This window comes from Talpa europaea (assembly GCF_964194135.1).
Source record: "Talpa europaea genome assembly, chromosome: 9".
NCBI lineage: Eukaryota > Metazoa > Chordata > Mammalia > Eulipotyphla > Talpidae > Talpa > Talpa europaea.
This window is the reverse complement of record NC_140076.1, coordinates 14,425,956-14,453,598: the sequence shown is the minus strand read 5'-3', so window position 1 is coordinate 14,453,598 and position 27,643 is coordinate 14,425,956. Positions and strand designations below refer to the sequence as shown.

The window sequence follows — 27,643 nt, the reverse complement described above, 5'->3', positions numbered from 1 at the left end:
TGTGGCCAGAGGAGCAGACCTGGCCCTTTGTCTTCATTCCACATTGTATTGACCACAGAGGGCTTAATGGTGCTCTGACAAAAGGCAGTGCTCCCGTTCATTTTCCTTGGCTAATTACATTTCCCAATTGAAACGCTTATCTCTGGGCTGGTGTTAAAGACATAATCAGTTTCCAGAATGGATTCAAAAGAGGTGAGAAGCAAGAAAATAATTAAGCCAACTTCTGATTGAATCAAATAATTAAGCAGATTAAACAGGTTGCCTGTGATCTACAGCCTCAGCCTCCGCCTGGAAAGTGCATTTCTCTACCAGAAAGATCATTTCTGATTGTTTTAGAGACGGAGAGCATTTCCTCCCACGAGTGAGTAAAGGTATGACAATTCCAATTGAATAAAAATTAGGGAATCGAACCTGTGCCGCAGAAGCTGCGGATGGCTTCACAGCACTGTGCTGTGAAAAATATTAGGGAATCCCTAAAAATTAGGGAATCCCAGATCCCTGGTTTAGGACAAGTCGGCCGGGTTTAGCAGAAGAGAACTCTAGGTGGGGGGAGCTGTGTTCCAGAGCTGTGTTTGGTCCCCCGGGGTAGGTGCTCATCCATGACCCCTGTTCCTCGCCTTCCCTGTGTCCACACACTTGGCTTTCCCAGCAGGGTGTCGGCTCTGTCCTCTCTTTGGGCTTGGCCACGTGGCTCCTCAGCCGATGAGAGCACATGTGATGTAAGCAGAGGCTTGAAAAGGCACCTGATGTTCCCACTCGCCTTCCTGCTCTACTTGCCAACTCCACCAGAACAAACCTGGACTCGCTGGTTGAGAGAGACACGTGGAGCACGCTGAGAAGCCGGATGTCCCGGCCGAAGGTCTGGATCAGGCCCCAGTCAGCACCTGCCCCCCATCAAGCACGAGGGCGGCCCATTCAAGGCCAGATGCTTAGCTGGCCCAGCCTGCAGCAGCTAGGCCCTGAGGACTCCTGCTAAAGGGACGCTTACTGTTGGCTACTGTGAGGCTTGTGGGTATTTGTCTTGCAGCATTATTATGGCAAGAGAGAAGGGATAAAGTATCCTCAGCCTGGCTGGGTTCATTCTCCTAGCAAGTAGCCTTTACCCTCAGTCAAGCATTATTAGGACCTTAGTGCTTGAACAGCAAATTTTTACACAAAGGCTCATCTGATCCTCTCAAGACTCCTTGCCCCATTTTACAGCTGACAATGTTGAGGCTCAGGAAACCACATAGAAGTGTGAGAAATGGTGCTTAGAAATATTGGCTTGGATGACTGGAACAGCCTCTTTTTCTCACAAGAAACTCCACTGAAATAACACTGAGAATTTTTTTTTAAGACATTAACCCTCAAGGACAAAGCACGTGGGAGAAGATGGAGCAACAAAGTCTTGGAAGAGAGAAATGTAGCGCTGACTCAGCAAAGCCCCAGAGCGCAGCCTCCCCACGGGCCATTACACAAGGACCACCTGAACACACACAAGATGGCACCACCTGCAGGTCGATAGACGGGGCCTCTGAATGAAGCCCACCTGGCTGGCACCTGACCTTGGCCTTCCCAGCCTCCAGAACGGTGAGAAATAAATGTGCTCTTGAAGCCACTCAGTCTGTGGTACTTTGTGACAGCAGCCCAAACTGACTAAGACACACAAGTTAAAATACATGCTCTCTGAGGGCAGGGCCTGGACCCTCCTATTCCGACTCCATAAGGCCTGTTGTGGGATCTGAGGTGTTTGTTGAAGCAACGAATGAAAGGTCAATGTAGCAGAAATCTGAGTTTTCACAGGGCACCAGTCACCTGTTCTCGCTGACACCCCCCTCACTCCTAGTACAGCTTTTTCTTAGGGTGTGACTGTCCAGACCCACAGTAATGGGGATGAGCACACCATCTAGATCTCAGTCAAACCATATTTTTCAGTCCTCTGGAACATAAGTATTAATTAGAGCCACGGGCCAATTAATCTTGGGACTTAAACTGAAACAATCAAGAAAGTGAAACTAGCTTTTCTACCACACACGAATTGGCTGGATGGACGTTACAGTAGTGGTGGCAAATTGCTACTATCAAGAAAGAACCAATATAAGAATGAAATCAACCAAGAGAAAACAGAACACAGAGACAGAGAAACAGACTTGGTGACATTATTTGATGCCTGGATCAAGCTGTGCCTGAAGCTCAACCTTGTGATGTCAATTGGCGATCTAGTAAATTCTTCTGGGGCTGAAAACAAATGGGTTTGAGTCTTTTGTCTCTTGCAATGCAGAATGCATGAATACAGGCAACCTTGAGAGCCAATGTCACCCTTAATATGTCACTTTGGGGGCAGTGTTGCCATCAAATACACGAGTCAGGCAACCACCAAGTCGTTGCATGAACTCCACTTCCTTTCAAGTGTAGAACTCAAACAAGGCTTTGTTGATTCTACCCAGTCTGTGACACTGTAAACCAATCTCACATTATCAGCATTGCAAAAATTCCCCTATAAAAACACGGGAGTCTAAAATGTTAATCTGGGAATTAGTGGACATTTATCTTCTTTTGGATCGGTATAATTTCCTCCCATTTTTTTATCTGCTTTCTGAGCCACCTCATTTATCTAAGCTTTCAAAAGCTCATGCAAAACACATAATGCACTTCAGCTACAAAAATCAATGCCCGAGGACGTGTTTTTATCAGGATTGCTAGGAAATTCTTCTACTCCTGAATGAGAGCCAGAATAGTTTTACTTATAAACAAAGCTTTTTTCCTGACTATCAAATTAAGGAAGAAATGTAATTTTTAAAAAAGATGTCCTTTTTTATTTTTGAAGGGAAGGAAATTTATATTAGTTTGGGCTTCAAACCCCTCATCTTCCTCCAACCACCCGCAAAGACTGACTGACTTTAATTAAAGACCATTTACCCTGGGAATGGATTGCTTGCTGCAATTTGTACCAAAGAAACACATTTGCAGACAAATGGATTGCAGGCCTGAGATTCTGCTCCAATGACAAAAGAAGTGATTATGTTCCCTCGTCACTTCCTCACTCTGAAGAACTCTATTAAGAGAATAATTTGAACGGACTCTTTGCTACTCTGCAATTTTAAGTCTGATCTATTTCAATGCCACCAACATCTTCCCCCTTTAAAAAATGAGTGGTATTTAAGGGAAAATGCCAGCTGGGTGTCTATTTGAGGAGGGGCTACAGGAAGTGGGAAGGTTTATATAACTCCCTCGGAAGAAGCCCCTGCTGCTTGCAAGTGCCTGTGTAACCTGGAGCCTTTTGCAAACGGCAGAGAGACAGCCTGAGCGTGGGAGAGACTGATCACATCCACACGCTGGCTCTGGACACCTTGTTCTGCTTTTCATTTCCTGGCTGACCAGTGTCAGAGGGGTTAGACGGGGCTAACTGTGCAGCCATGGGGTGTGAATGGCACTGCCTGGTCCTAAGGTTTCCTGATTCCTTCCTGAGCCCTCAATGAAAAGCAGCCCATGAATCTGCCTCGGCATTGAGTGAGGAAGGGGTTGTGCTAACCAGGGGCGCCTTCTCCGGGACCCAGAGGCAGCTGGCTGTGCTGAATTAAAATGACTTAGGTGTCTGCTGTCCAAAAGGTTAGTGTACCTCCAGGCTTAGTTCAATGCCTGGCACACGAGGGGTGCTTGATGAACGCAGAGTGAAGGGCTGTGTCCAAATAAGGCCTTTGGTTCTGTCCATTTGGAGCTGAGGTTAACATAGCAACTGGGTACCTGGTCCACATATCCTAAATCCAGAAAAGGAATATACAGCCTTGGTCTGAGATGACAGGAATTCAACTCCTTTCTCTTCCACTCATCCATGAGCTATTTGAATGTAGAGATCTTAGAGAAGGAAGGAATCTGAGTGTGGCAGATTGCAAAAACATTCCTGATTTTCTGCCCTGTTCTATATCCATGCCTTTGGCAATGTGACTTGGCAGCTGTTCCTGTCAAGAGAGGGCATCCAGCTCCTCACGCCTGGGTTTTGACCAGCAGAACATGAAGGGAGTGACAGTGTCCCAGTTCTGAGCCTGGATCTGGAGAGGTCTGTGTGCTTCCACCTGTTCTGTCGTCCACCTGGACCCTTGTCTCTGCAGGGAGAGCTGGGTCCATGTGGAGTGGAGCTGGGTCATCCAGCCACAGCCATCTTACATTGACCCCAGGTCACCTACCAGCTGACTGTGGGCATATGAGATAGCACAGCTAGGGCCCACACACTTGCGATAATAAATGGTTTTTGTTTTTTGGTTTTTTTTTAATTAATTTTTTAAAAGATTTATTTATTTATATATATGAGAGCTGGGGCACAGGCCAGAGATGTGGGGGATGAGGGGACTCACCAGAGACTGAGTGGGGAACAGAACAGGCAGACTGACCGAAGTACAATGCTGAGGGGAGCGGCGGGCGAGACAGGAGAGGTCTGCTGCCATGTGGGTTTCTTCCTGGTTGGCTGGGGATGGAACTTGTGCTGGCTGCAAAGATTATGGATAGCTTCACAGTGCTGTGCTTAACCCCTTTGGCCACCAGGGAGGCCCTAAATAGTTACTAAGCTACCTAGTTTTGGGGTGGTTTGTCACTGGCAGGAACTAACTGATACACTGAGTCCAGCATTATAAACAAGTGAGGACCCCAAGGAAGATCTAGAGAAAGGAGAGACCTTCCCCAAAACCACAAGAATCCCAGGGCAGGAGCCACTTACTCAGGGCCCTTCCAACTACACTGAGCGCTGCTTTTTCATTTTTCAACGTGATTAGCCTCAGGTTCTGAACAAGGATCAGGAGCAGGTACTTAAGTGACAGGAGACAAAGTGTACATTATTAACCCCACCTCCTCCCTCTGAGATTTTTGAATTATGCTCCTAGAAAGCCATCGGATTTCTAGACCACTGAAACCACGTGTGCTGCCATGAAAATCAAACCACTGTGGCATTTTTCCAATTTGTAAAAAAAAAAGTATGGAAATCAATAGGATTTTAAAAAATATTAACAGTAACATAGAAAAGGCACTTAGGACAGCACTTGGCACACAGTACATGCTAATAAATACTGGCTATTATTATTATTACATTCTTTTCTCACGAGGTTTTTTTTTAAACATTTGGTGCCTGCTACCACTTGTCAGCCAGCTGACACAATGAGGAACACTGACAGTCACAGATGGCACATCTTCAGCACCTGTCTAGACCCGGCCTTTTACAGATGACCTGGCTCCTTTTTGAGGGACCAATTCCATCTTACAGACAGGAAACCGAAGCTCTGAGACCAGGTTGCCCCCCGCTAGAGAAGCTGGCCTGGGTGAGCCGGACCACACAGCACGTGCAGCAAGCCCGGGGGGAAGGCCATAGGCTCTAATGCTTATGAGCACGCAGTAGGGACTGAACAGAAGTGCAGAGTGGAAATGTAGTCACTTTCAAGATGTTTAACAAACAATATAACATTTCCACCACCAGAAGGGCCAAAATTAAAAAGACTGACGATGTTAAGCATCGGTGAGGACATGGATCAACTACAACTCTCACCCACTGTCCCCCTGGCCCCCACTGGACCCCAGACTCTCATACTCAAAAGGACATTATTTACTGTCACCAAGAGGGCAGGCAGTGACCACGTCTGATTAACAGTGGGGTGGCCTCACAGAGCTGTGGTGAGGGGTGTGAGCTGTGGGGCTGGACAGCAGTGGGGGGCCGCCAGAGCAGCCTGTGAGTGTCAGGGGTGCTGGTCTGGTCCTTCACTGGCACTTTCCACAGGACTCATTCATTGGGTCTACATTCTCTAATGAGCACCTACTATGTGCCAGCACTGAGACCCCTGTGGCACCCTTATCAGTGGGATTGGTGCCCTTATAGCAGGACTGCCGGGGGGCCCTGTTTCCCCTTCTGCCATAGAAGGACACAGGGAGACAACAGCACCCTAGAACCAGGAAGACAGTCCTAAGACAGCGAGTCTGCAGGAGCCTTGCTCTTGGACTTCAGAACTGTGAGAAACAGATGTCAAGTCCCCTCCCCCCACAGTGTTTTGGTTACAGAAGCCCCAAACGACTAAGACAGGTGTGACTGGTGGGGGCAGGATGACCCTCTCCCTTCCTCCTCCCCTGCTTGGGGTCCTGGGGTCACGCAGCCTGGGCGTTGGGGGGTCCTGGCCCCTACATGGTTGTGGACATGGGGCAGCTCTGTGGATTCACGCGGCTCCTGGGCTCAGGAAAACGCAAACACCCAAGTCCCGGCTGGAGCTGAATGAGTAAGAAATTCATCAGGGACTTTCTCAGACGCTTTCCAAGACAGTGGCCCTGTGGTGTGGCCAGAGCTGAACGTCCCACCGCCTCTGACGCTAAGATCACACATAGTTGCGCAACCTTTTACGTCTAAGAATTACCATCACATTGAAAGCACAAAACAGTGCCCGAGCTCCTCATGGGAACCTCCAGAACACGGTGACCATTCTCTAATTGCTGACCTGTTAGCTCCCTTCCCAGCTCCGACCTCCCTCCTTTTGAGTTGCTTCTGTTGACAGATGAATTGAAAAAACACGAGGTGCCACGGGGTCACGGCAGCTGTTCCACCTGGACAGCCAGCGCGGCGGCCGTGAGGAAGAGCAACTTTCCCAGCAACAGCCACTGGGTCCCACCGTCTCCTCCCACCCTGAGCTCTGCTCTAAAACCTAGCCCCTTCCCCAGAAAGGTGGAGTGGGGTCTTGAGGACAGGGACCCCTGGCTCCTCGGCTTCTGGGTTTCTGAAGAAACCTTGTTTCCCTAACCCCAGTTCTCATGTCTATGCAGATGGGCTTTCCTGGCATCAGCAGGACCCTTGTTTACTCTTCCAGCCCTAACCTTTCGAGGCTGAATTAGGAAGTCTAGAATTAGGAAGTCTCCCCATTTTATAGATGAGGAAACAGGAGACTGAGAGGGAATTCCTGGCACCACACAGGTCTCCTGCCTGACTCAACCCTGTCCTCTGCCTATGGGATGGAGAACAGAGAGGTGGAGACAACAGGTTGGCACTGAGTGCTCTTGGCACTAAGGCAGGTGTCACCCCCCCACACACACAGCAGTAGGGGGACAGTGCTGTACCCGCCCACAGATGAGGACACGACCTAGGAAGGCTACGCGATTTGCTCAATGTAATCACTACAGGTGGCTCAGCAAAATCCAACCCCAAGTTTTGAATCTCCAAATCATCATCCAGAGAGCTACTTTCTAGAAACACTCAGAGTTTATTGGGGTCCCAGTCTGGTAAGTGACAAGAAGTCAGGATGGAGCAAAGCCTGGTGCAGGCACTGAAATCATCCTCAATGGGAGGCCAGAGCATCAGGGACCACAGGTGAGCACCCCCGCCACCAGGGGCCACCTTGAAAGAGTTGTTACAGGGCAGAGAGAAGGGCACCCCAGAACCCCCAAACCTGCCCGCTCTAAATAGGGTCTGCTACCTGCTGCATCAAGACAAAATAGATAAGACCTTTAATGGAAAGTAACTTCAATAAAATTAGTGTGCAATACAGAAAAGATAGAGAATATAGTTTGTAAATCAAGCACCCAAAGTTACCCATACCCTCATGGGCAAATGTCCAGCCAAACAGGGTTGGCCCAAAGCAAGGCCTGAAAGCTGCCACAAGTCTAAAGCACCTTCTGGCAGGGACCCATAGAAAAGGGTCAGAAACAGCCAGAGAAGTCTGGGAGGAAAAGAGCAAAATCAAAATCAAGATAAAAGCTGTCTTTGTTAACCTCCCCACGGGTTTCTCACACATGTCTGCTTCAACCAGTCCAGGACCAAGAAGCAAGTGCAGTTTCTTTACATGTCTCTCTGCTCCTTGTGCCTCCTTTGGCTCACCTTCTGGCTCTCCATCCTTGCAAGCTGCTTCTCCTCCCTGCTCAGCTCCACCCTCCTTTGGGTGAAGCAGGGAACCTGGAACCTCCCCTGTTCCTGGGGACCACCCTGTTACAGAGTCACTCAAGTTATCCTAGTGGGTTTGTCTGTTTTTGTAAAACCATTTATTCAACCAGGTTGAATAAATCAGGCTGTCAGTGTGGAAGGATGAGGAATCATGGCTCCAGCACACCTCATAAGCTCGGGCATGCTCTCGGCTGCCCCCTCAAAATGTACTTCGGCTAGAGACCTTCACCTCCCCCTGAGGAGCTGTGAGTTGGTATCCTGGCCCTGGGAACAGGAAGAATGCAACTGAGGTGGGCAGCATAGCTCTCACTAGTTGTGCCCAGTACGGTAAATAAATTGATCAGGATTTTTACGCCACAGGCTTTTGTGGCTATCACCCACGGCCTTGATAGTGTTGATGCAGAAGGCACTTGGGAGCGTGGGCGCAGGGCACATGTGCTTGATTGTGGACACACCTGAGTGTGGTTGTGCACACATGTGTGAGTGTGTACACCTGAGTCTAGAAATGGGGATAAAAACCGCAGCAGCGAGAAGAGGACAAATGGTGCTGACTACAAAAGAGAGATCACCAGAGCGCCAAGAGTCAAGATTTGTGGGGGCCTGGGTGTGGGTGTAGTGCACAAGGCTCCTTTCAAGTTAGACAAGAGCAGGAAGCTTGATCGCCCTGAGGCAATAGGTACACATCCCAGGTATGACTGGGAATGCCTGGGGAGCCGGTGACTGATGTACGTTGCGCCCCAGGGACTGATCATGGAATGCCTTGTTAATAAGACTGGAGCCATGGGTGGGGGTTGGGAGTGTATCACAGACTCACTCTCCCTAAAGCCCAAAATCCAGTGTTTAGTTTGGCCCACCCTTCTCTGTCAATAAAAAGGCCAATATCTTGCTCTTTAGCAGCATCCTGCATCCCACAGCCTGCTCCATGACTCCTGTTTCTTTTTATCACTGCAGTGTTGCTGACGCAACAGCTGGGAGACTAGGTTGTCCCCTCCCCATCCCCCCACCCCACAACAGTCTGGTCTGTGCCTAACCCCCTGTATTCCAGCCTCCCCATCTGGTGTGCCTGTGTGCCTGGTTCCCTGAGAGAGCGTTTATACCTGAAAACCCACTGAGGGCTCCAGGACTCTTTTTATCTGTCTGCCCGAATCAATAGTGAACCTGCCCTGTACTTGCCCCAACACCCCCCCACCCCAGCTTGTAGCATTTGAAGTGTTTCACAGAGGAATGAAGGAAAACAGCTTCTCTTCAAGAGCATATTCGAGACCTCTAACGTGGTCCATCCCAGTCACCTGCAGATAGGAACAGAAGCCAGGTGACTCCTTTTCACACTGGGTTCCCAACACCTGGGACTTGACTGTTTGCAGCTGTCTGCCACGCATGACTACCAGCAGTGTAAAGGTGGGGCCCCATCTGGCTCTGAAATCTCTAGTGCCTAATCCAGGGGTTCAACAATGGTTGGATGAACAAATGAAAGATATGTTCTGTCAGTGACACCTGTCATGATGATGAAGAAGAAGAGGAGGAGAAAGGGGCTGGAGACTGTCCAAGGTTAGAGCAATGTCTGGGCTAGAGAACAGACGCTGACCTTCCCAACCCCAAAGCCTGCTGTAGCTTTTCCCAGCTGGCCTACACTCTTTTGAAACCCTCAAGTGCATTTTCTTCTCCAGATCAAGTTACTTCAGAAGCAAACCAATTCCCTGGTTAAGTAAAAAGAATGTGAGCAGATGATCTATTGATTGTCCCTCCCTGGGCCTCTGCAACTAAAGCCCCCACCTGGGCTCTGAGTGCAGCTCTAATGGGCCAAGAGGCCGCGTGCTGGGAGGTCCAGGGGCCTGGCTCCCAGTGGCCTGATTTCAGTGCTTCGGAAATCTCTGCCCTTGTGCGATGGCTTTATATGTTGGCATTTCCGCTCCCTGGGTTTTAAAGAATGAGAAATCTGTGGCTGATCACATATTCAGCAACCAAGTACACTTATTCGAAGACCTAAATTGCAGAAATAACTCGCGTGATTAGTTGAATGAATATGAATCTGGATCATCAAGCTCAATCTATGGATAAATCAGGAAGAGATAACTGGGCCAAGTGGAGGGCAAGCTCCCCTCCCTGCTCCCTCTCTTCTTCTGGGCCAGAACACTTTCCCTGCAAGGTGGCCGAGGTAGGAATCTTTGATCCCTGCTACCTGGAGATGCTTTGCATTGTCTTGCCTAGGCACCAGGGCCAGCCACACCCTGTGGCCCAGCCCCCTGGGAGAGCTTCAAGGTTGGAGGCGGCTGGACCCCTACTTATCCCCAAGGGCAGTACCACTGACCACCAGCCAGACTCAGGGAAGGTCATGAGGTGGGGCCACAAGCCTGTGCTAGTACTTGCTGCTGAGTCCCTGCAAACAGGCCCTAGAGTTATCCACTCTAATAGCACCTCACCAAGAAAATCTCCAAATTCCTTTGTAGGCCCAGCTCTTCCCAGACAGAGCCCAGGTCCCGCCAGGAACCCGCTCAGGATGGGCCCAGCCCTGCAGGCCCACAGCCCTACTCAGTGGTGCAGACGGGCTCACGGTTTCCTAGAGGGCACCTCTCAGGGACTGAGAACCACAAGGGGGTCCTGGTGGTGCCTCAAAGACACCACTGGTCCTTCCCTTCCCGGTCCTGGGAAGCACATGTGGACACCAGGGACGGTGAGAGATCAGGCCTCAGGCCAGGCAGTGGGGCTACCCTTAACCCTCACGGTGGAGGCCAAGCAGACCAGACCCTTTGAACAGCAGCTTCTGAGGTCAAAGAGCCTGGGTCTTCAGTTTGCTGGCTGTATGATCCTGGCCCTGGGCCCCAGTGTCCTCATCTGTCAAATGTATGTTTTTGTACAGAAACATTTGTATGACTCAACAGATAATAAAGCACTCAGGAGAGCAACATGTAGTAAATATTTGAATGTGTTAGTCCTGTTCTAAAAGTTGATCCTAAGAAAACATTAGGAAAGGGGTGTAAAGATGAGCGAACCGGATAAAGAAATTCATCTCACCTTTGTCTAGAATGGCAAAAGGTCAGAAGTCACCTAAATGTTCAGTAATAGGGGTAAGGAAAAAAATGATGTAACTATATGTGTGTAAACACAGAAATAAAATGTGCATGTCCATGTAGGTACCTGCACGACCAGCTGTGTGTAGATGTACACAACCTACATACATCAAAGACCACAACAGAACAGCCACTAAATGTGACAGCAGGAGAGTTTTAGGGTTAAACGGCTCAAAAGAAGATCACAAAACATTAAGTGAAAAGCGCAGCCCACGAGAGCACATTTCTCAGGATTCTATTTATGGAAAAATGCAGGGTCTCCCTGGTGGCGCAACGAAGCAATCCACAGCCTTGGCAGCATGAGTTCGATCCCCAGCCGGCTGGGGAGCTACTCACATGGCACAGCAGACCTCTCCTGCCTTGCCCACTGCTCCCCTCAGCCATGTATTTCAGTCAGTCTGCCTGTTCTGTTCCCCACTCTGTCTCTGGTGAATCCTCTCACTCCCTGCATCTCTGGCCTGTACCCCAGCTCTTGTATGTGTAAATAAATAAATCTTTAAAAAATGTGTATTTCTTCATTTTCATGGAGACACATCTGTAGAGACCTAAAACTAGGGGTGCCCGCTGGGTGGTGGGGCTTCAGGAGCTTTCCTCTCTGGTTCATATTTGTAATTTTGAACTTCTCCACAATGGCATAGCTTTGTGATTAAAAAGGAAAAAAGAGATGGCGTGATTTTAAGGGTAGAAAAGGATCTTCACACTCAATTCCAACATGGACAGAGGGGCTGGTTCAGCTATCACCACTCTCCAGCTGAGAAGGGGGCATCCCGGGCTCCAGGTTTCCTGTCCGAGGAGGGGAGCTTAAAAACAAGAGGGTGGCAGCCTCCCTCCTGTGTCCTTCCCGTCACTCGACACAGCCTTGAAAGGCAGCCAGACGTGACGTGTGTCTTTCCGCCCGTGCAGCGCAAGACCGGAGAGGATCCGGTCGAAAACAAGTTTCTGTTACCTCACAGAGCCCCTTCCCGCTGAGATGAGAAAATCTGGGGCACAAATCAGCTCTTTGGAAGGAGAGACATTTTAACAGGATCAGCTGGAGGTCGGGGAAAACTGCAAAGTCTAAACATTCTTCGTGTCATAACTTTGTCAGCTGTGTTGAAGTTGACAAGATGCTTACCCAGCACCTCACGACATGTGCCAAATGGAAGTGGTTAAAAGCCGGAGCTGTAATAGCTACGGGGCTCTCGTGAGCTCACGCTGTCTGCCTCTGCTCCCCACAGCAGCAGGGCCCCGAGACCCTGGGGAGGGAATCGGGTTTCAGGACAGGAGCCCCAGGAGCCAGAGGGGCTGGCGGCTGGCTGGCTGGCGGGTACCCACCCTGACTTTTGGGGGTGCTGGCGCGGCACTGGCTGTGTGGTCCCGTGCTCCGGGGGTCAGAGGCCGTGCCTGCTGTCAGGAAGCAGCTGTCTTGCAGGGGGAGTTCCACAAAGAGAACAACGACGACGGGGACCTGGGGACTGGCGGCAGGAAGATGAAGAGGATGGAGGCAAGAGAGAGGCTGTTGTCACTCCCCCTGGGGAGAAAGGTGCCAAGGATTTCTAGGGGCCTGGCAGTTCCTATGAACCGAGAAGGGATGGAGATGATGACGGGGTGAGGAGCTGGGTCAGTGTGGCTGGGCCATGGGGTGAGCTCCTGGAGGGGGCGGTGGAAGACCCGGCCAGTGCCCAAGGAGCTGGGCCACTCGTGATCGCAGAGCAGCTCTGAGATGCTCACAGCAAGAGCTTCCCAGAGCCTGTCCTGGATCAGGCAGGGGAGGTGGACATGCACCCCGCCCAGCCCCTTTTCAACTGCATGAGTAATGGTACCGGGCGACACCAGAACGACCCGGACCCACTGTCACCGAGGATGGGGTGAGCCCTCGAGTACTCATGGCCTGAAGGCACCCTCTTTTCACCCTGCCTGCCATTTTCAAATTCCCCATCACCAAGCATCTGCTGAAGGAAGACCCCCAGGTGCACGATACCACGGTGGGGGTTTTCCTCCAGGCTGCTGGGGGCTGCCACCTGCAATAAAGTGGGACCCCCGCCCAGGTGGCAGACTCGGCACTCACAGAGGGGTGGGGTGGGGATTGGCCCTTGCCAAAGGCACCCCTGGAGGGTCCTCTGGTTCCCAACCCAGGCAGTGCTTCAGTACCACTGCCGGGGAGTCTGCTTTAAATACAGACCCCTGGGCCAGCTCAGACCCACTGAGTCAGACCCTCTGGGGAAGGAACCAGCAGATGTTCATGCTTGCAAAAATCCTGCAGGTGATTCTGATGCTTTCCCCTGGGAAAAAGAGCCACAAATTGGCCCTAACTGCTCACTTCATAGCGAGAGGTGGGCAAAGTGGACTGTCCAACATCACCCAGGCAGAACGGGGTTGGGGCCCAGTGCTCCTGCTTGCCTGAAAGTCTTGACAATAGTAATAGTAAAGATGATGGTGACGATAACAGCAGTAACTACCGTTATGACCTGAAGCTCTTCACAGTTATTAACTAACTGAATTCTCGCAACATCGCAGAGGTAGGCACTCTTAATCCTGTTGTCACAGGAGAGGAAACTGTGGCACCGAGAGGTTAATTTGCTTGCCCAAGGACACACAGCCTGAAGACGCTGTGGACCCGGGCAAGGACAGGAGAGCCGACTGTCCCCGGCCTAGTCCCCGGGGCATGCTCTCAGACGGTGGCCCGTGTTACGTAATGTTCTGGTCTGGGGTTATTTGGGATTTTGTCCCCCTCGACCTGGGAGAGTTTACTAACTACCAGGCTCATTCAGGGATAAGGGACGCAAGAAACCAAGGCTGAGCAGTCTCAGAAACAGCTCCTTTTAAATCAACAGACACCTCTGGACCCCTCTCCACTCGCTGTTACCTCTAAGCCCCCCGCAAGCAGCACCCAGACCTGACTGTGATCCAGGCAGGTGACACAAGGAACACTGGCATGGGGGGCTCACAGCCCCCGAGGCAGTGGGAACAGGATGCGGGGCTCAGGCCGACAAGCCTGGTTCTGCACCGCCGCCCGCCTCTTGCAGCTCAGGCAAGTGTCTCCCCTGGGTCTCAGTTTCCTCTCCCCATAACATTAAATGTTATCTTGTACAATTGTACTTGTATAAAGATGTATACAATCTAGGCTGGATTCATTGTTACGTTCTGTCCTCTGATTTTAGAAGAGATTAAAATACTTTTGTGTGCCCTGGGCACTGTGCCTAAGGGAGGGAGGGTGGTACATACACTGTACAGGGGTGTATGGGGAGCGCCTTGCGGGGTACTGAGCCTCTGCCCTCCAGGCCTGCAGCCCCTGTCCCCTCAACACAGACACACGCCCCAGCCAATCTCCCTGAACATTCCACCCAGTGTGCCCTGAGGCCTGGCCTGTGCTGTTCCCCACCTGCGACAGAAAATTTCATTGATGTGTGTGAAAATCTACCACCTGAGCAGCTCTGGGACCCAAGCGTCCATCCCTGCCTCCGCAGCTCCTCTAGGATGCCACCATCCCTGGGGTGAGATATGAAATAGGGGAACTCGAAAAATAGCCTCAGAAGCTCGCTCTGAGGCCCACCCTCTCTCTTCCCACGTGCTGTGCGGGCGCTCACTCTGTCGCTCTGTCCAGCAGAGGTGCCATCTTCACGTGTAGTCATTTCCCCGCCTCCGCTGGCTGTGCCAGGTCTTGCTCATTTTTGCACCCTCTCCCCTCCCTCATGCGCAGCTCAGAGCCTGGCGCATAGTAGGTGTTCAACACAAAGTTGTAGAACTGAATTATAAGAAATAACTTGAATTCTCCACTTCCCCATGTCCTACCGGTTACTTCCAGCAAAGCACCACGCAGACACATTCCTGGGAGCTGCTGTTCGGGGAGTAACGTTATTTGGGGGGCCGAGCCCTGCCTGCTGGGAATGAGAAGTAGGTGGAGGGTCTGTCCCAAGGAGGCCCCTCCCTCCCCATGCCCATCACTTGCTTGGCCATGGATGGGATGGGACGACAGCAATTATCCCCACATGGCCTATTCCCAGAATTCAAAGTTATTGGGGGAGAAAATGCAATTGTGCTTTATCCAGCCATTAAAAAAAAGAACAAGAGTTGTGGATTTCAAACTGCCTTTCAGAATTGATGAAAAGAAAAAATAAACTTGAGTATTTGCTCCAAATTATGCTGACAACACATTTCCGGGTCTCTTTGTCCGCCTCTGGGCTCTCTTCAGAATTTTTCAACAATTCCTATTGATCCCTGATGGTTCTCATGCCGAGCATTTATGCTTGGGAGAGCAGGCGTCTGTGGAGCGGGGCCCGATCTGCCGCCTCAAAGGCCCCGAGGGTGGGGGCAGTGAAGTCTTGCCTTGCACCTTCCAGAGGGGAGGCCGGGGCTGGGCCCCTGCCCTACGTGGGGCCATCATGGCCAGAGCAGCACCTCCCTGCACTGCTGAGTCAGCTGCCCGAGAACTGTGCCAGGCCCTGGTCAGCCAATGTGACATGACCCGACAGTGGCCCAAATCACCTATTTTAGGACCCAGAATTAAGAGGAGAGACTGGATGTCCATGACGTACAAGGCACAGACCTTGCCTGGGTCACAGGGCAGACTGGTGGCGAAGAAGCAGTTAGGAGCCATGGCTTTGCTCCGTTGTCTTCTTTGCACATGAGTTTCTGTGCCCAAACCCCTCTCTTGTGCTTCTTCAGTCATACTTCAGGTCTCTGTGTAGAGGTCACCTCCTGGTGGAAACCTCTAGAAGCCAGTTCCTCCTAGAATGAGTCAGGGTGCCCTTAGCGTGAGCGTGCCTCTCCTGATGCTCACCTGCTTTCACTGGAGCCACAGTTCATGCAGCTGCTCCCCGCTGGCCTGAGAGGTCCCGTGGCATCTGTCTTGCTCCCTGCTGTTTTCCCTGCATCTAGAACAGCATTTGGCACTCCATGACAGACCAAGAAACGGTCTCCCATGACTCCAGTGACAATCATGTGAGAAGCTGCCATCATCCCCATTCCACAGAAGAGAAACTGAGGCTCACGGAGGGACGAGTTACAGCTAGGGCTGGGGTTTGCAGAATTCATGTCTCCTGCCTCCCAGACCAACACGTTCTCTAGGAATACTCCACTTCCTGACACTGTAATCAAACTGGGAAAGTTCCAGCTCACATCCTGGGTCTGCGTGTCACAGCTGGACTGGCCTGGGAAGTAGACAGACCCCCGCCTGGCACTGGGGAGAGAGTGTGAGGAGGACGTAATGAAGGACGATGCTGTCGCTATTTTCGGCTGCAAGGGGCACTTGAGGCTGCAGCCTAGGGAGCCCCAATTCACCCCCAATATAAGGCAGGAAGAGCAGGACTCTTCCAGATCAGGGCTGAGCAGGCAGGGCAGCTCCGTCCAAAAATCACGGTGGGGTAGGGGGAAGCTGGGCTTTATATGGGCAGGCTTGATGAGGAGGTAACATTCAGCAGGAGGCTAATATGGAACATACTGACAAAATCAAGTGTTGGCAAGGATAATGGAACAACTAGAATGCTCATATATGGCTGGCGGGACTACTTATTGACCCACCCACTCTGGAAAACTAGCAACATCCAAGCAAAGCTGGACACACGGATACAGTATGTCCCAGCGATTCAGATCCTAAGCAGTTCCTGACACAAATGACTGTAGGTCCCACTCGAGGCACATAAGAAGGTGTTCAAAGGCCCCTGATGGGAATATAAAATGGGGCAGCCACTGGGGAGTCTGGCAGTTCCTTAAGAAGTCACACATCGTGTTTGCACTTCCAGGCACACACCAAGAGAAACGGAAACTTATGTCCACACACGCTTGTTCATGGATGTTCATGGTGGCTTTTTTTTTTTTATAATAGCACCCCCGAAGTAGAAGCAATCCATCGACTGCTGAATAAATAAAATGCATACCCACCCATGACATTACTGGGCAGTAAAGAGAAACGCAGCCCTGACACCTGCTGTCCTGTAGCTGAAGCTGGAAGTGCTATGCTCAGCGACAGAAGCCACTCACAAAAGACCAGAGAGTGAGAGTCCTGTTCTGCATGTTCAGAACAGGCTGTCTAGCCATGTGGCGATGGTTACGGAACCGTGAATATAATAAGCCACTACGTCATAAACAAAAAGTGGTTGCATAGCACCTTTACCCCAAGTTACCAACTACTAGAAACAAAAATGCCCAGCAACAGTAGCATGGGGAAATAAATTTGAAAAAGAATGAACTACAGCTGCTGATAGAACTATGAGTGAAAAAAGAGAACCATAAAAGACTACCTACAATATAACAGGAAATTTTAAACGATCAAAACTGTTCTTAAGTAACAACTCAGACCAGGAGGGCCCCGCAGGAAGATTCTGGGCTAATGGAAATGCTTTCCTTCTTGATTTGGGGATGGTAATGGGGTATATCTATATGTAAACTTCATTGGGTTGTGCACTTCAGTCCTAAGTTATACCTCAAGCTTTCAAAAGTTATTTAAAATAAAAGGGCAGAGGCTCAAGTTTAAGGACTAGGTCACAGACCCCGACTGGCAGACGCAGGGGAGTCCCACCCCGTCAGCTCTCCACTTGTCCATCCTCAGACATTGGACCAGATGGCTTTAAGGAACCCACCTGGCGCTGACAGCCTGAGATTTTGTGAATTCACACACCTACTTGTCACTGAGTTTGCTGGGTAATTTGGCAAGTGCTTGCTATCAAGGCAGTGTGGAAAAAAGGAGAGTATTGCTCGTCTGCTGTGGGCTCGGCTTTGTTTCCGAGGGAGGAAAGGCCTTTGGAAGCAGGCGGGTACACGCTGCCCCAAGAGGGTATGTCGTTTCACTGTGAGTCATCGCTGCACCCCCAGTGACTTGCTCTGGGAATAGATACCCTGACTCACGCCTCCCTGGCAGGAAGAAGACTTGCTACTAAAAATTAAAGATTTCAAGAGAACTAGCAGCAGCCCAAATAGCCTTTCAGAGGCAAAGAAAAAGAAGCCAGCATGGTAAGCAGCCGGGCATCAGAGCGAGCACTGTGCGGGCGCAGAGCAAAGCCCTTTGTGCTAGAGATGGGCTGAGGCCCAAAGGGGACGGCTCTCGCTGCGGGCGCCAGGACTGGGAGGCCGCCCCACGGCGCCCGGCCTCAGGCTTTCTTTTTACAACTTGCTACTATATTTTCTAGAGAAATGAACTGTGCTCTGTTCTGGTGGGAAGCCCTTTCAACAAAAAGAAAATGGCCAAGATGCATCTTAATTAGTATCTGCTTGGGAAAAAACTGGGGGAGGCGGATGCAGAGCCTGGTGCCATGCGTGGCCGGCCCACGCGGGCTGAGCACCCAGCAGGCTGGTTCAGAGGTGAGCATTTGCCTTTGATGATCACCCAGCACGACCGTGGGGTATTCTGATCTTCAGACAGCAGCTGAGGAACCATGGGTGTGTCATTCAAGACCACAGGGAGACCACCCAGGGCCAAGCGAGCAGCAATCACCACCGTGCGTGTGCGTGTGTGCATGCATGCGTGTGTAAATATCCTCCTCCTCTACCTTCCTTGTGCTAAAGCCTCTTCCACCAGAGACCACAGCTTTAATCCTATTTCCTCTGCACTTTGTCAGCCTCTGGCCTCTGGACGGAGCAGCTGAGGCTCCCCAAACATGTGACTACCAGGAAGGTCTGCTCGTTGCCCTGAAGCTTGACCCATTCTGTCCAAGGAATTGCAACACCACCACTTCTGAGGCTGATGACAGCTCTCTCTGAAAAGCCTCTAAGCCTGGTCAGGAGTGTGTGCCATAGCCTGCCAAAATCAGTGAGCAAAGTGGCCTGACGTTGTTTTCCTAAGAACTTGGTGTTTTGTTTTCCAAAAAATAACAAACCAAACTCACGAAAGTGGCTATGTGTTCTATTGCCCAACGTAAGGGGAGACAGGAAAGGGATGGGGGCAGGGGCGGGGTATGCAGAGAAGGGACGGCCTTGCCGGGTGCGAGGCACGACCCTCCCCCCTCCACGGGTGAGTAAACTGAGGTCCGGACAACTTTGCAACTTGCCCAATTTCATTCAGCTGGTAAATGCTGGTGATCTGAACCTAGATGTGTCTCTGAATTCAAATCTGTGCTTCCCAGAAATAAACAGAGAGACTCACAGGAACAGCATGGAGAGGGGGGAGCAGGTGGTTTTCAGGCTCTCTGGCAAAGTGTGCAGTTCCCCAGGCAGCCATCCTGGTAAAGGAGCACACCCACAGAAAGGCCCAGTGAAAGACTGGGTATGCACACGGGGGTGTGTGTGTGTGTGTGTTTAGGAGAGCGTGAACGTTACTTTAGAAGACACTACTAAGTCACACGCCAAAAAGCAATTGTAGAAATGACATCTTGGGGCCTGGATTTATTCCCTCTTCAACATCATATTTGCTCCGTTTACAAGGCAAAGATGATTTTTCTCTCTGCCAAGGCCGAACATTCCCAGCCTGTGATCTGAAAATCATGCTGTGTTCATTTTGCCTCTTAACTCACCCAAGGCCATAAATCATCCCTGGAAACAGGGATTTGGTTGGCATTTCTATCGGGGATTCACAAGGCTGAGGCTGAATACAATTTGGGGCTCTCATGGTCATCCCGGGCCAGCTCAGCACAGAGGGGGCTGCTTTTGGCCATGCAAGCACCTCTGTTCTCCACAGAGAAGGTGCCTGAGACTGAGATTGGCTAACAAAGCAGGACAGCCGCTCTCGCTGGGTCAGCTGCTGACTCTAAGAGCACTCTGCGATAGAGAGGAGGTCAAGGTGACGGAGAGCATGAGAACAGCACGGCAAAGCCAGCCCTTCCCCAAGCATAGCCCTGGCGCAGGGCTCAGGGAAATCAGGGCAGGCAGAGACTGAAGGAGGCGACTCACTCCACGATATTTGCCCAGAGACTCCTATGTGCAGGGCACTGTTTCTTTCCTTGGAATATAATTAATCTCACAATTATTTCACAACAAATACCCTAACGGCAGCAGTTCGCAGCTAATGAGTACACACGGGCAGGTGCTTTCCAGCATGTGGGCAGGTGTTTTATTCACATCGGCGTTAATTCTCACAACTGTTGGGTGAGGCAGGTATTGTCCTCATTGCGCAGATGGAGACGCTGAGCGCAGAGAGGTTGAGAAACTCACCCAGGCCTCGTGATGAGTAAATAGCAGAGCCGGGATTTGAATTCATGCTGGTCTGGTTCTCAAGTCCATGCATCTCTCAGCTCATCATGCCGGTGGCAGGTTTTTCGGTTAAGCGCTTTTAGGTAAATGGGCAGAGACAGAATATTTTCCTAGGGTGGGAGAAAAAGGGGAAAGCTGAACCTTTCTTCCAAGCCTGAGTACTGATGTCCTGAGTAGCTGATGTCCAATAAATGATGATGGCCGGAGCTGGCTGGTGTGACCTGACTGTGGCATATACGTCTCCCCTGCGTTCCAGGAGGGCAGCAGAGCTGAAATGCAACGTCCCACCCTGAGACCATGCCTCTGGCCCCCTCCCTTCTGGGCGGCCACCATGTGTGGTCACCGGGGACAGGGCAGGTTTGGAGTCTGCAGACTGTTGTCATGTCCCTGCTTGATGACCACGTGACTCAGAAGTCCTGGTACTCGCCACGGTTGTCTCCTCCTCTGTGGAAGAGGGATAAGGTTGGCCATTATCACCTTTCAAAGCTGTGAAGCGGGCACCAGAGAACGTAGCTGCCGCTTGGTTTGTGGGGCACGTGCAGGAAGCAGGTGGGGTCTCGGCCTGAGGACGTGCTCCTGCCAAAGCTCTGAGAACCCCGCTTCCTGCTTGTGATCTGGCCATGACCACAGCCTGTGTTTGACAACCTGGCCTGGATGATTCAGGGCATCGTAGGGCGAGGGGTGCAGAGGGCACTGAGCTGGGACTCAGGGCACCGGCGTTCAAGTCCTCATCCTACAAGGGATATCTGGTGTCACCTCGGGTCAGTCCCAGCCCTCCCAAGGCCTGTTTTCCTCAACTCTGAGATGAAGGGGTCAGACCCGCCTACAAAGGGCCTCTCGGTAGCAACAGCCCAAGACTGTCCGGGGCCAGTGTCCCTCACTGCCAAGACAGGATGACGTGCTCACGATCTTGCTGACTTCTTGGGAGGATTAATGCTTGATAAGTGCTTCAAGGCCGACAGCTGGAAACAAGTGCAAGGTGTCACTTACTTCTCTACCGGAAACCCTTAAGCTGGCAGGAGGCCAAAGCATTCCACAGCCTTGAACCCTAAAGTCCTGCCTCTTCCCTGTTAACAATTCCATTGTAAGCTGCTTAAATGAAGGCGCACTGCCTGCTGATGGGCTGTCCACCCACGATCTCTGCTGTGGGTCCTGGAGGCCTGGGGGCACAGGGCAGGAGGGGTTAGGGCTAAGAAAGCCCGAGAGCCCTTGCACGAGCACCTGGGTCCGGGGATTTGGGCATGCCCCCGTCAAGATGGGAGAAGCACGTACCATCCTAAGGGCCTTACATCCTCCTTATGCAGCAACAGAACTGGAAGACTGCGTCCTACAGCCAGGCATGAATCGAAGCACTTGCTGTGGATGAACTCATTTAATTCCCAGAATAACCCTGTGAAGTGGGTTATTCTCTCTCTTGTTGCCCCCAGTGTATAGACGGGACCCCGAGCCAGAAAGGTCAAGACACTTGCTCAGGGTCATACTGTGAGTAAGTGGCAGAGCAGGTGGCAGATCCAAGCAGCCTGGCCCCAGAGTCCATGCTCTCCAGCTGCTTATGTACTATCCCTCCCCCAGCAGCGACCCCTCACAGGCGAGGAAGCCAGCTGCCGTGAGCTGAGCTGTGTGCTGTATGACATCGTGACTACTGATCGGCAGCTCCCCCTGCCCTCCCCACCTGAACGTGTTCTGCACAGGCAGACTCGCGCTGTCACCTCACAGTGACAGAAGCAACACCACAAGAGCTGCTCGGTGCCTGGCGCGTGTCCTCTCTGATTGTCACTACCTGCCCAGGAGGCAGCGGCCTCTGCCCTGCTCCGCAGCCTGACGACAAGCTGCTAAGCGACAGGGGCTGCACTCAGGCCCGCTTGCACTCAGTGTCCACCTTCTTTCTCCCCCCGAGCTGGACACTAACTCCCCCATGTGACCACCTCGCAGAGGAAGGGGAAAGAGGCAGGAGGCTGTCCTGGTCTGGGCCACCGTTTCAGGAGGGGGCGTGGGCTACTGGGAGGGGGGGTGCAGCTTGGTGACATGCCACCCAGGGGGACCAGACTTGGTGTCCCTTGTCCTCGGTGCAGCTCCTGTAAAACCAGCAAAGCGCAAATCACCATGAATTCCTTATCCATGCCTGCAGACACCCTCCTGGCTGCTGAGGGGAGAAGGCTACAAAGGCCTGTGTCCACGCTGACGTGCCCCAAAGTCTGGGCAGCAGCTCAGGGCCCAGTTCAATGACTCAGCCAGAGCAACACGGCAGGCATGCCCACCGCCTGTGCACTCCCCAGTCCAGCCTACTGTGGGGTCACAGTGATGGTGGCTAGGGTCCAGGACGACGCCACCCAGCCTCCACACGAGTTCTGAAGACAGGGCAGGGTGACAAACAGCTTAAGCCAGGCTACCGCTTCCCCCCAATCCCCTGTAGTCTCCTGCTACCTTTGGAGACAGTCTGGCTCTGAAGCCCCTCATGGTCTACCCCAGGCCAGAGCCTCCTCCAGGCTTCTGATGTGGCTGAGCCCTCATCCTTTGTGTGTCATCCTGGGCCTCTTTATCAGAAGCCACAGTAATCACAGCTGCCACCTATCAAGCAGGTTCTAGGTGTCAGGCGGGCCTGGTCTGGGGGGCTGACATCCTCATTAGCTCACTTTACAGAAAACTCAGGCTCAGAGAGACGTGATGCGCCCAGAGCCACACAAGCAGGGAGCAGTGAAGACAGGCCAGTGAAGCCATGAAGGATGGCCTATGTCCTCATCGTGACCACTTCCCACCTGTCCCTCTCCTTCTGAGAGCACCAAGACAGAACCCAGAGGGGCCCAGGGAGGGCTGCCAGAGTATGTCTTGGCAGGGTTGGTGGAATTTTCGCTATGCCACTTATCTCTTTTCTCTAGCAGTCAGCACCGGACGTGACATAAACAATCATTTGATGAATGAAAAAAAAAAAAATCAGCCAAGCTCAGTTCTCCCTGCTGGGTGCCTGAGTCCTTCTACATACTCCCTTCCCGGGACCAGTTGCCACAGTTCATTTGCTGGTTGCAGAAGAAAGGCCCTGCCTTCCCACCAGGGCTGCTACAGACACTGAGTAACAGGGAGCCCCAGGCCTTGTGAAGGGTGGTCTTGGGTGCCAGAGAACTCAGGGAGCTCAGAACCGCACACGGGCTCACCTGGGCAACTGCCAAGCCCATATATCACAGTGGAAATTCATCCGCACTTGGCCTTTCTTTTTTTGCATTTCAAACACACTCTCGAGTGACTTGGACTTGGCCACACAAACAGCTCTGGGCAGAGTGAGGACTTGTGCCCAGATCTTCTGACTTAACCACGCCTGGCTGCCCAGCTCTGTGAATGGCTCGGAGATGGAAGATTGAAATGGAAGAGATTGAGATTGAAGATTGAGATTGAAATCACAGGCACTGAGGAATTTTACAAGACGGGACGGAGTTTAGCCCACCCCCTCCCAGCAGTGTTTCTCCACGGCTGGACGGTCTGAGCAATGGCAGGGGCCACGCTGTGCACTGTCACAAGTCAGCCTTCTCCCCAGCCCCCTCCATCAGCTCCCCGAATATTTGCAAACTGTGCAGAGAGAAGGGAAGAGGAGGAGTCCTTTATTAGGTCCCTGACTCAGACTAGCCGACAAAGCCCCAACAACTCTGCTGCGAGCCATACCGGCCACAGTCCCCCAGGGCCGACGTGGGGTGTTGGGGGAGGTCTGTGTCCTAGACAGAGAGGACAGTCGGGCTCCGAAATTGGAATCCACGTTCCATATCTGAGGTTACAGAAACATCTGTCTTCCTCCTCTGACTCAGGAATCCTCTCTAGGAATCTATCCTAAGATAACATTTCATGCGCAAAGATGAAAACTGCCGCATTATTTTTAACAGTAAGAATTGGAAACGGCCTTTGCCAAACCCGAGCGGGACGGCCACGTGAGTAATGGCACAGCCACGCGACAGGCGCGGCCATAAAAACACTCTTTATGAAAAAAATTAAATGAGTTGGGGAAATACTTGTGATGAAACATTAAGCCAAGAAAGAGCAAGGACATAAAATATAAAGGAATAAAAAGCCCAACGGAAGAGAAGATTGGGAGGAAATGGACAAAGATGGCAATAGCGGCTGCATCTCTGTGGCTGCGGGAGCTGCTCTTCTGTTCGCCAGCTTCCCACCGCCTGGCGGTTTTCTCCCCACTGCCTGCCATTCCCGAGACAACCAGGAAGAAAGAAAAAGAAGTTTCTCGAATTCCAACCACCACCACCACCGTCCCATGGGGGTGAACTGTCCGGACAGCTGGACGGTGTGGTGCTGATGGGCTGGAGGGAGGTCTCGTGTCACTTTTCCCACAGCACACGTATACTTGTGACAGGCCACACATGCGTGCGTGTGTGTAAACCGGTGTTTAAGGTCTTCCTAGTTGTCATCTATCCTGACTCTTTGGTTCCTGACCTCAGGGGCCTGTGTCTCCAGGGCAGGGAGCACAGGTACCGACTCTCCCCCTCAGTCCCCAGCTCCTGGCTGCGAGGAGAGGAAGGGACCAGGCTGCCTCCAGCATGTTCTCTCATGAAAGGCCTGCAGAGGGAGGGGCTTGCAGCGGGGACGATGTTAGATTAGAAATCTGAGGCTGTGCCCAGAAGCAGGCACCTCACAGTCTCTGTGAGAGACTTCCGAGGCTCTGGGTGAGGAAAGCCCGTGACTGGGAGGAGCAGGGACAGCAGCAGGGGAGCCGCAGATGGCACGAGAGCTGTCCACACAGGCAGCGCCGTGCAGCTCCCCATCAAACGAGCTTCTGCTCCCGAGACCGCACAAGAGACACAGACCCCAACGCCTGAAAGGCCACACACATGCCTGACCCCGTCGGAAACGTGTTGGTTTCTCCACAAAAACACCCACGATCACCCCACAGCCACACACCGAGGAGCAGACTCACGCTGGTCTCTGCCCTCCAGAGCTCTGAACTTTCCAGGCAAACAAGTTTCCATCCCTCACTGTCCCCACTCACATTTCCAAGTTTAGTTTTAAAAAAAATAAACAACAGGGACCCAGAGAGACGTGCTTGGGTCTCCCCAAAACCTCGATGGCTCAGAAGCCTGAATCGTCCAGGCCTAGAGAGAACACAGTCCCAGGAGGGGGAAAGCCAGAGGGGATGCAGCAGGAGGGAGGGCAGCAGCCCCCGCATCAGCTCACCGAACATGCTGCCCTCGTAGCCGTCTTTCGTGAGCGGCCGGAGCTCGTTTTTGCCCATGGCGTAGCGCTTGTAGTTCTGCCAGGCGAACTGCATCATCTGCAAGAAAAGCAGGAGACAGAACCTGAGTGCGGAGATGCCCAACAACGTGAAGGACTGGCTGCCTGGCTTTGCCCTCTGCAACAGGATTTGAAACCATTTTTAACAAATCATCTTAACAAGCTGAGAAAGGCAATGTCCTCTCATCATCAATCTATTCATGGTTAACTGACAGCCCCACCACGAATCCAGAGTCTGCCGTGGATTTCTTACGGAAGACACAAGAACAACTAAATACATTCCAATCATCCTTCAGTGCAAAGTGAAAAGACACCTCTTCCAGGAAGCCTTCTCTGGTTTGCTCTGGCCTAAAGCAATCCTCTGAAGGGAAGGGAAGTGATAGCGAGTGTGTGTCATACTTTAACAGAACGATCCCTTGAGCGAGATATGGCTGACTCTGCTTTGTAGATAAGGAAGCAGGTCAAAGACTAGGGGTAACTTGTTCAAGGATACAATTGAGTGAGTGTTGGGAACTGAAGCCATCCCCTGTGGGGTGCTATGAAGCTTTAGGTCTGTCTCCAAAGCCTGGTGCTCCCCTCTAAAGTCACTGTATGAATCTCTTTGAGCTCCTTGGCTTGATCCACCTGGGCATCCCAGGCTCTGTACCCCAGTCCATCACTGCACTTTTCTGTTTCCCTGGCTCAGATCCATAAACTCCTGGAAGTCAGAAACTGCACTCTCTTGACTCAGTTTCCCCTAGAGCACCGGCACAGGCAAAGCAGTACAGGCAGCAATGAGTATTGGTCGACTTTGTCACCCAGGGCTTGAGTTCTCACTACATTAGGGCAGCTCCCCTCGGGAGCATCATGTGCTTGTCCCTGGCTGCCCTTGGCCCTGGGAGCTAGAAGAGAGCGAGGTGCCAGCCCTAGTCTCCTCCCCCAGGTCTCCCTTGTTGGGCTGTACAGTGATTCCTTCCTGTCTTCTCATGGCTCTCTGCAGGAGGAGAGTGGGTCAGACACTCTGGGGCAGCCAGGGAGCAGTGGAACGAGCCCACTCCAGGCCTTGGAGGCATCGCTGAGGGTCATGTGGGTGGGAGGCAGCCCGTGTGGCCGAAGGAATTTAGACCCCGGGGCCAGAGAGGCCTGGGTTCTAATTCTACTTTTGCCACTGGTGTTGGCAGGCGGTTTAAAAGACTGGGCCTCAGTTGCCTCATCTTTGAAATGGGAATAAGCAGGTCTGCTTTGCCACACTCCTGAAAGGTTTAAACGAAAGAAAAGTAGCTGGAAATGTCACTTCCAACTGACACAGCAAGTAATCAATAAACACTAGTTCTCTTCCCTCCTTAGCCTTCTACGTGCCCGTCTAGTTTTCCAAGCCTCGTCCGCCCGCCCTCCCCTCCTCCATCCATCCCACTATCCAAATGCATCAGAATCTCCTGGGCTCAGCAGGTCTGCAGTGAGGCCCGAGAATCTGCTTCTCTAACAAGTCCACGTGGTGCGCCCACGGCCACATCTGGGGGCCAACTGATGTAGTCCATGAGGTCAGCTCACTTCCAGACACTGTCTGGCATCCTTTTGCTTTTCTCCTCCCATCTCCTGGCCTGCCTTCCTGCCTTGGCTCCCCTCTTTCTGTACACCACCTGCCTTCTCCATGCCAAGGACCGATGCCTCTCTGCAGGCATGGCTGGATGATACCACTGCCTGCTGGTGCAGCCCAATGCACAGACCAGGCAGGCCCTCCCTGCCCATGGCTGGGACGCTCTGCAAAATGGCAGAATAATCTATTGCTAGTACCATCTCTCCATTCTGCAGATGGTGAAAGTGAGGCTCAGAGAGACAGGAAGTGGTCAGGGTGGCTAAGCAACAGGGCTGAGATCTGGCTCGCTCAACTCCCAGGCCACAGGGCCCACCCCGCGCTGAGCCCAGGACGTGGCTTCCCATGTGACACACACACAAGTGTCGCGGCAACGCGTGCCAAGCTCCCGGCACGGGCTTTGCGTCCTGGTTCCGTTCCTCTGTTATTTTCTACTTATCTTGAATTGGCAATAACGGAAACTAATTATGGGGTACGAGCACTTCAGGGAAACTGGCCTCCTCCCTCAATCTCTCTTATCTGGGGGGCCCCCTCAATGAAGCCAGTGTGAGTGGAGCAGCAGGGAGGTGGTTGGGTGGGGGAGCAGCAGGAGGCTGTTAAAATATAAATGACAGAAGGAAAGAAGGAGCAGAGGTCGGGGGTGGGGGGAGGCTGCTCCCTACCCTCCAAACCCCTCCTGCTTGAGAGAGAGAGAGAGAGGGGGAAGTGGGCGTACGGAGTAATTAAGAGAATCATAGGTATCTACATGTTCTCAAAGGAGCTGTCACTGCAGGGACGTGGAGATGTTTGGAGCGTGGCCCATTC

At 52.0% G+C, this 27,643-nt stretch overlaps 1 protein-coding gene across 1 annotated transcript in view; it reads right to left on the bottom strand.

Moving 5' to 3' along the window:
- MAN1C1 (mannosidase alpha class 1C member 1) overlaps window positions 1–27,643 on the bottom strand; it is a gene marked incomplete at both ends in the record, with an annotated part of 119,484 nt that overhangs the window by 47,688 nt on the left and 44,153 nt on the right. The window contains one exon of the mRNA XM_084242728.1: window positions 25,210–25,306. Coding sequence (XP_084098854.1) covers window positions 25,210–25,306 — 97 coding nt within the window. The remainder of the gene's footprint in view (window positions 1–25,209; window positions 25,307–27,643) is intronic.